Below are 8,186 nucleotides of genomic sequence, written 5' to 3' on the forward strand. Positions count from 1 at the left end.
TTGTATAATTAAGTTAATTATTATTCGAGTTGATAATATTATCATTTCACAAAATTTATTGTATATTTTTAAACTTTGTTTTTATATTACAAAATTTGATTATTTTATTTCTCACTTATTTATAGTTTATTTAATTATAATTAATAATTCAAACCAATCCACGTCACGATTTAAAATTACATGTTAATCACTGTATCAATTAATTTCCATTATTTTTGATACAATAAAAACAGTGAACTATTCAAAGATTTTCATGACTAAAAAATGTTATTAAAAATGTTATACCTACGAACTTAAAAATTGCAAAAGAGAGATGATATCCTTTCGAGGCATTTGGATCATTCAACGCCGCCGATCTGATTTTGTTCACCCATCTGAGACGAGTACGTCACAGAGTGAATTTAATGATTATGCTGTAATATTTTCAAAGCAATTTCCTACTGTTAATCAGCGCCTGAAAGTTGTTCAAAGTCACCGCTATGCACCACTTCCACAGGACGAAGACATGTGTGCTTATTTTAAACAAGCGTTGGAATTCACGACGTTAGTATCGAACGAAGTCCCAACGACAGATACTGTGACCGTCACAGCGGACGCGCCACAAATCTTTCGACTGTCATTCATGGGAAAAGAGCCCATTTTCTGTGTTTATACACAATCCCAAAACACATTCTTCTTAACTGTTCCGATCACTGTAGGAAGCACCGAAGACATTTCTTACTTGAGTCAACCCAACTTAATTTACTCAATCAACTTCTTGCATTCAATAGCGGAGCTCTGCGGGAAATTTTTCGAGACGGACAAGAAGAGGTCGCGGGAGGAATTGAACCAAGCGCTCAACTTTGAATTAGCCCGGAAATTGTCGTGTTGTGTACCATTTGGGACTCCTTTAGTGAAAATGGATAACGAATGGGTCAAAGCGTTTTATAAGCAAGAAGACCCGTCGAAAAAGGCAAAGGCTGGGATTAACAGGAAATTCACGATATTAGAAAGACTTGTGTATACCAATGAAGAAAATACTAAAGACGCCAATTTGAATATCGTCTCATTCAAAGGACTTGTACAAGCCGATATCGACTTACAAGGCGCTCCAGAAATGTCATTAGGGTTCTGCGTAGGTAAAGACGGAGCTACTAATATCACACAAATCATCCAAAACTTGTCGCTGTATCATGCCGCGGTGCCTATAGCGTCGGTCGACACCTTTGCGACCGATATTAAGATCTCCCCGCCACCTTATCCATTCGATTTGTGCTTCTATACCGTCTCCCCGGAACTCTCAATATCTAACACAAAAACTATACAACAACTCTTTACTGCGTCGTATATCATCGACTACGATAAAACAATTTTTAAAGTCCAAATAGTCATCGACTTTGACGCAATTATCACTCGACTCAAATATGACGCTATCACTGTCGAAATCCCTTTAAAGGGAGTCAAGATGGAAAGCATCACAAACTACACCGCTCATAACCAAAACTTCTCACAACCCGAAAAGGTCCAAGACAAACTCATCACTAAAGTCGTCAAGTTCGACGAAAATAATCGAGCCATTATCGCGTTCCAATTCACCGCAGATATCACCGATGACGCTTCGGAATATTTGAGAATTAGAAAACCGTCATTCATATCAGATATGCAAAACGCTTTCAAACCTCATTGTCTCATTAAAACTAAACTGTCTTCGTCACTCTCAGGGTTCTCTATCGACGCTAGAAAAATTACAGTCGTGCAAGCAAAAAGCCAACTGCAATTCACTACTTCACAAGAAACTCAGATAGAGGCCATTGTCTTCGCTCAACATTTGTTCGGAGAAATAAATCAGTAAGTTTTAATTGTTATTATTAAAATTAATAATAAAAATTAGTATTTTTATTACTATACATCAGTTACTTTTTTAGTTTAATTTATTGAACTTAAATTATTATATTATATTATATTATAATAATTTAATATCATTAATTATTATAATATTATAACAATAGAAGGAAACAGAGGCTAAGGTCCAGCCAATCTTTACTAAAATGTATCAACAGCAGCTGGTAACATGCCAGGCAGTATGCCACAGAGTGGTATCCTGGGTGCACAACAGCAACAGGGCTCAAAGAATAGTGATACAACGGGGTTGAAAATTGAGGAGGTCGACTGTTGTTATTGATTTGTCATATTAAGTCCATTTTAACTGTACCATAATACAATAATAAAATTACAATAAAATGTAGTTATTTGTTTTATCAATCAGAGTACTATATAGTATAACACCTATATCATATTAAATGATACACTTTATTAATTATGAACAATAAGTAGTAATTGTGTTATATCATAAGAAAGAGCCTGTTGAGAACGGGTCGAATATGACGTTTTTGAAGAGACAGAACGAAATTGGTAACCCGACAACAATAGTGAGCATAGCAAATGCCCCAACGAGAAGTGTTGGGATGAATGAGTACGTATACAAGAACTTATGTCTACTTCCCACGTTGAATCCAATTAACACTATTTGCACCACCAAGAACAGTGCAGTTACACTTGAAGATATCAGTCTGAAGAATCCAAGTTTCAAGTCTTTGAAGTAGTCAGACACTCGCGATGTTACTACATAGACACATGCGAGTATAGTTGGTATTGAAAAGTCCTTTTCTGTGCTATCTGCCTGTATTCCAATGAATGCAAACGTTGTAGCCAAAGCTGCGAATGGTACAATATCAAGCCCCACATTCAGTAATTTAATGTTGAGTTCTCTCCCGACTGTGACGGTATTCCCATTTGTATCTGTCATAGGATAGTCTGTACAATAGTCAAACACATGAGTGATAACACTAAAAAGGACTCCGACATAGAACGGGACAAGCCACAACTGATATGAAGTGTCCCCACCAATATCAAGTCGCACAAAGAATAAGATGAGACCCACTAAGTAACTGAAATTCGATATTGTCCCTGTGATCTTCCCAACTAACGACGAAGAGAAGTGGAATAAAGTCAATGCGTACAGAAAGTACAATGGAACATTGGACGCTGAAATAGGCCATTCCTTGGGTATATCAAGTCGCGCAAGTAACAACCCAACCCACGCAAAGTAGACACAGACAAGAAAGATGAATAGAACAACCGCCCCAATCACATACCCAACTATATGTTGCATGACAGAGTCTAATACTGTACCTAGACTCTCCCCCATCACGCCAATTCTGTCATACACTATACGCCCAAAGGGGTCACTTAACACAGAATATGCCTTTTCAACCATTATCATACGATCTTTGTCACTTTTGTCGTGACTCTTCTCAGCATCAATTTGCTCGGAAACTGATTTATACGCCGCAGTAATTTCTTCGTCCGTTGCGTTTGTGTTGATGTCCAATATTTTGTAGTAGTCGTATGGGTCTGTAAATCGAAATGGAGAGACGTATTTCTTCTTCGGAGTCTCTTTTGGGATGATCGGCTTGTTCTCCTCGTCAATTGTTTCAGTCAAACTCTTCTTCCTGTTTGTGAGTTTCTCGTTGATTTCCATTGAGTAATTTATTAGTTTTTTTTACTAAATGAAAAACAGAGAAACTGCACAAATGAAAAGACCAAAACCTTTTCATTTGATAGATACTATTTATTTATAATATTTATACTATAAAATATAACATTAATAGTGAAATCAATTCAATTTGTGTACTCCTTTTGACCCTTTTGGGGTGGCGATAACGAGAGACCACAACAACAGCAGATAATGGGCAATACTATAATAGAAAAGAGTAATAAAATGCATATTAAAATGAGTGTTGGCATGAAGGAGTATGTGTACAAGAATGTATGTCGATTTCCAATGTTAAATCCGATCAACATAATCTGCAGTACCACAAATAGAATAACTAACATGTCAACTCCAATGGCTTTAAATACTGTTTTTAGAGTTGATTTCTCACTTCCATCAAACAGTTTTAAGTCGACAAAAGTCGATTGGAATACTCTAAATGTGATCCACACACTAGCTAATAGAGTTGGGATCATAAAGTCTCTTTGTGCACTATCCATAGCAATTCCAGTGAATACCAAAGTCGCTGCAAAAGCCGAGAATGGTATAATATCAAGTCCTATATTGATTAAAATCTTTTTCCAGCCTCTTTGGAGTGTTTGTTGATCATCTCCCACCATTTGAGTGTTGACGTAATACTCAAACACGTGTGTGATAATATTGAAAATCAGTCCAACATAAAAGGGTACTAGCCATAACTGATATGAAGACTCACCTCGTATGTCCATTCTCACAAAAAATACTATGATACCAATATAATTACATAATCCAGAAATAGTCCCAGTGATCTTCCCAATTGTACTACTCGCATAATTTACAATGAAAAATAAAAGAAAGATGTAGAGGGGTATATTCACTAACGAGTACTTCCAATTGTCTTTTGGGATATCTAACTTCGCTAAAAATAGTACAATCCAAATACCAACAAACAAGAAAATAAAGAGGAGAAGTGTCCCTAAAACACACAATCCAAACCCAGCAAAAGGAAGTAGGACATCCACCAGTGACCCAAGATTTTCAGACTCGGGACCTAAAATGTCGTACATTTTTCTTTTATCTTTATCACACAATGTTGAATGTGCTTTGTTGATCATTGCAAATTTATCTTGTGCATCAGGACTTGGGTTTTTGTCTGGATGATATTTAAGAGCTAATGCTTTGTATGATTTATTGATTTCGTTTTCTGTCGCTTCTTTATTAATTCTAAGGACTTTATAATAATCTTTGGGGTTTTTAAATTGATCTCCATCTTCAGAATTAATAAATTCGCTATTCAGTGGTGTTGTTTCATCCGGTTCAGATGTTAAAGGTTCAATTGGGATTTGTTCGGTGTTTCCATCAGTTATTATTTTATCTTTTCTATTGAATAGAATAGCTGTCTCCTCCATTCCTTTTTTTCAGATGAATTTAAATTAATATTTAGTTTAGTTTTGAATCTTTATGTTTTCGTTGAATTTATTGATATTTATTCATTAAATGCGCTGTTTTACTTATTATTAACACAATTAATACACAATCAAATAAATTAAATGGAATGTTATACCCCTATCTATCTTCTGGTAAACTGATGTTACCATATAAACTCCTCCAACTCTCAACCACACCTTTGTGAGTAACAATAGGACTACACCCACTCGAATATGTAGCTACTCCGTTGTGAAAGTGTAACACACGTTTGTCAGGCAAAAAGCACATTCTTTGTGTACAATTTTGTAGAATTATTCCTAGACTTTGTTGTTTATCTATCACCAATGCATTTAGAAGAGTCTGGTCATACCCCCACCTATCAACATATGACATTTCAATGGTGTCGTTCAACTCTTCGAAAAAGTGAATCATCTTTTCGACTCCACCCATCCCCAGCCCCCCATTGACAAACACCCACTCCCTTTCCATGAATTTTTTAACGTCCTTTTTCGAAGCAAACTGAATCATCCAAGAGAAGTGTGCGTAGCGATTAGAAATTTGAAAACAGTCTATGCCTGTACATTCCAGTAGCCAATACAACTCACTTTCATTGAATGTTCTGAACACGTCAGTAAAATAAAACACGTCGCGCAAATCACTGAAAATTGCTCTATCGATCTCGGACTTATGCTTCTTCATATATTCTAATGTCATTGGTATTCTGGCATTCACACAACTCCAATTCTCATATTGGATATCTTCAATTTGTGTAACATTATATTTCTTCATCAACTCCGTAAAATTATGTGGGATTACTCCAACAGTAAAAACAATTGCGGTTATATTCGGCATTGACGCTCGCATGAGTGTAAGTGTTTGCTCTATTTCGTAGTACTGTGTCACATACGCTGGTGTCGACGCATGTGAGTAAAAAATATAGTCTCTACTTCCCCCACTTTTAAATTTGAATATCTCGCCACACTTCTCTTGGTAGTTGAAATGGGGTAAATCGATGTTTTCCAACTTCTGACATGTAGCATTTCTATAACACACGTTTTTATTATCGACAATAAAATAGATTAGTATTGATGTCACCAAGACTATTCCTCCCACAACGAACTTCCTCATTATATATTTAGAGTTCCTCTTCTTATCAACTCAAAAAATCGAATTAAAATGTTAAACTAAAATTCAGTTCACTTTTTGATATTTTCATCGATCAGTGCTTTGCACTCCTTCACTGTTCTTTCCAGTTGTAAGAACCCAAGTTCAAATATGTTCTGGAGACCAGCAGCTTCCGCTTTCATCTGTCCCTTATGAATCGCAAGTCCTTCCTTACAATGTTCCAGCAGTCCTTGCATCACTAAGAAGAGCTTCTGAACATCTTCCTCGGGATACATCTTCTTCTCAAGACTGTCTTTGTTCAAGAATGTCCTACAAATCGCACCAGGACCTCCATTGACCTCTGCTGAAAGAATACCTTTCAAAAGCACTTGAAGAGAACTCAAACGCAATTCCTCCCTCTTCTCCAGTAACAAACTAAGTTGTTCCGCCTTCGACGAAATATCGTCCGTCGAGCTTTGAATAGGAGTGAGTGTCGTGATCGACTGCGAAATGACTTCTTCTCTCTCCAGTACTGACGGGAACGCGTGGCGGAGTCGTAACATCGTTCGTTCCTTGCACGCCTTTTCCAACACGTCTGGTTTTGCTCCGTCCAGTGACCGTCGAATTTCGCTGCAGAAGATTCTTGTATGTGGGAAGTCGACTCCAGTCAACGGTGCAGTTCCTTCCTCATTGAATGGCGTGACATTAATGACGCCAATTTGTCTCAAATTGGGATCCGGTTGTTTCTTCGATTCGACAATAGACGCCGGTTGTTCTCCTTGTGAGTGCATCTTGACCAACGCTTCTTGGAATTCTTTAATCCGCAGTGTACTTCGATACACAAATTGCTTCCCCGCACAGTGGAATTTGCCATAGAACGAGACCAAATAGAAATAGCCGATATACCGATTATTCGTATCTACCATATGCGAGTACAACACATTAATTCTCTTATGCGTGTCCGCAAGCTTTCTGAAGTTATGATTTGCTGAGAAGTATGGAATGATGAAATAACACAACGAAATCGCAAACGAATGCAAATTGGCAGATTGGAACGCGTCGATCCCTTTAAACACCCAATCGACTAATGATTGTTCCGTCAATTCCGCAGAGTCCGTTCTCAAAAGGGGGTCCTCATAGTCCAAAAAGTCCGTTGTAATTTGTTTCAAGTAATCAATCTGCAAATTCGCCACTTTGTCTTCAATGTACTTGTAGATGTAATGGACGTAGTGGACCGCACACACACCAGCTTCGATGAAGTTCCCTTTGTTCTGTTGACTCGTTTCAAGCATTTTATACCAACTTAAATGCACAGAAGGGACGTCCTTATACTTCTCCGCAAATTGGAAGATGTTATCAAAGACGGCGTCTTGGCCATAATTCTCTTTAATCAGTCTCTCATGCTCTTCCATGAATTGGAACATCTCTGAAATCTTGTCTTTCAGAAGTAACAGCTCCTCTTCAAATTTCTCAACAACTAATTCTTGTTTCGTCTCCTTTTTCGTTTGTTCTTTATTCTCAGCACCAGGAAGTAGTATAGAGTAATTCGGCTTCTTCGCTACAACTTTAACTATCCGCTGAATTTGCTCAGAACATTTCTGTTGCAAATTTGGTATGTGATTCTTCTCTATATCTTTTATCTTCTTCGCTATGTCACTCACTTGACTACTCGGTTCTACATCACCACGCTCAGCTAAGTCAACAACTATTTTATACAGTGACGCATATTCGTTCCTCTTCGCTTCCGCATCTCGGATCTCTTTATCTTTCAACTTGAACTTCTTCAAGATCTCCGACAACTTTCCTTTACTGATGATCTCTATTTTAGACATTAATGAACTTAACATCATTTTCTCATTGCGTCGCCCTTCAGCTCCACTCCCATACCATCTCTTCGACGCTTCCATTGACTTTTCTATCGCTGGATAATCCCGCATTAACGTCTCCGCTAAGTTCTTCATCTCTTTCACTTCACTCCCTTCGTAACTCATCACTTCTTGCACATCAACTTCAAAGGCAGCGACTTTAACACACTCTTCCGCAGCAGCTAACTCACCAAACACCTTCTCTTGCGAATCAAACTTCTCTCTTTCAAACTCACGCATCTTGTTTTGTAAGTCGATGATCCGTTGCAGCGTATCTC

At 37.6% G+C, this 8,186-nt stretch overlaps 5 protein-coding genes across 5 annotated transcripts; 1 reads left to right on the top strand and 4 right to left on the bottom strand.

Annotated features, from left to right (window-relative positions):
* Positions 1 to 313: 313 nt before the first annotated feature.
* On the top strand, positions 314 to 1,831 carry EIN_318050 (hypothetical protein; the record flags this gene model as incomplete). Its single annotated transcript, XM_004253709.1, has 1 exon — positions 314 to 1,831. One exon carries the CDS (start codon positions 314 to 316, stop codon positions 1,829 to 1,831), a length of 1,518 nt encoding a protein of 505 aa, XP_004253757.1.
* A 495-nt stretch (positions 1,832 to 2,326) lies between these two features.
* EIN_318060 (hypothetical protein) lies at positions 2,327 to 3,520 on the bottom strand (the record flags this gene model as incomplete). The annotated part of the gene is made up of 1 exon (XM_004253710.1): positions 2,327 to 3,520. One exon carries the CDS (start codon positions 3,518 to 3,520, stop codon positions 2,327 to 2,329), a length of 1,194 nt encoding a protein of 397 aa, XP_004253758.1.
* A 140-nt stretch (positions 3,521 to 3,660) lies between these two features.
* Positions 3,661 to 4,920, bottom strand: EIN_318070 (hypothetical protein; the record flags this gene model as incomplete). Its single annotated transcript, XM_004253711.1, has 1 exon — positions 3,661 to 4,920. The coding sequence occupies one exon, from the start codon at positions 4,918 to 4,920 to the stop codon at positions 3,661 to 3,663; it is 1,260 nt and encodes a 419-aa protein (XP_004253759.1).
* A 157-nt stretch (positions 4,921 to 5,077) lies between these two features.
* Positions 5,078 to 6,067, bottom strand: EIN_318080 (hypothetical protein; the record flags this gene model as incomplete). The annotated part of the gene is made up of 1 exon (XM_004253712.1): positions 5,078 to 6,067. The coding sequence occupies one exon, from the start codon at positions 6,065 to 6,067 to the stop codon at positions 5,078 to 5,080; it is 990 nt and encodes a 329-aa protein (XP_004253760.1).
* A 68-nt stretch (positions 6,068 to 6,135) lies between these two features.
* Positions 6,136 to 8,148, bottom strand: EIN_318090 (dock-10, putative; the record flags this gene model as incomplete). Its single annotated transcript, XM_004253713.1, has 1 exon — positions 6,136 to 8,148. One exon carries the CDS (start codon positions 8,146 to 8,148, stop codon positions 6,136 to 6,138), a length of 2,013 nt encoding a protein of 670 aa, XP_004253761.1.
* Positions 8,149 to 8,186: the final 38 nt, after the last annotated feature.

This window comes from Entamoeba invadens (genome assembly GCF_000330505.1).
Source record: "Entamoeba invadens IP1 unplaced genomic scaffold scaff_1105074724328, whole genome shotgun sequence".
NCBI classification, from domain to species: domain Eukaryota; phylum Evosea; order Mastigamoebida; family Endamoebidae; genus Entamoeba; species Entamoeba invadens.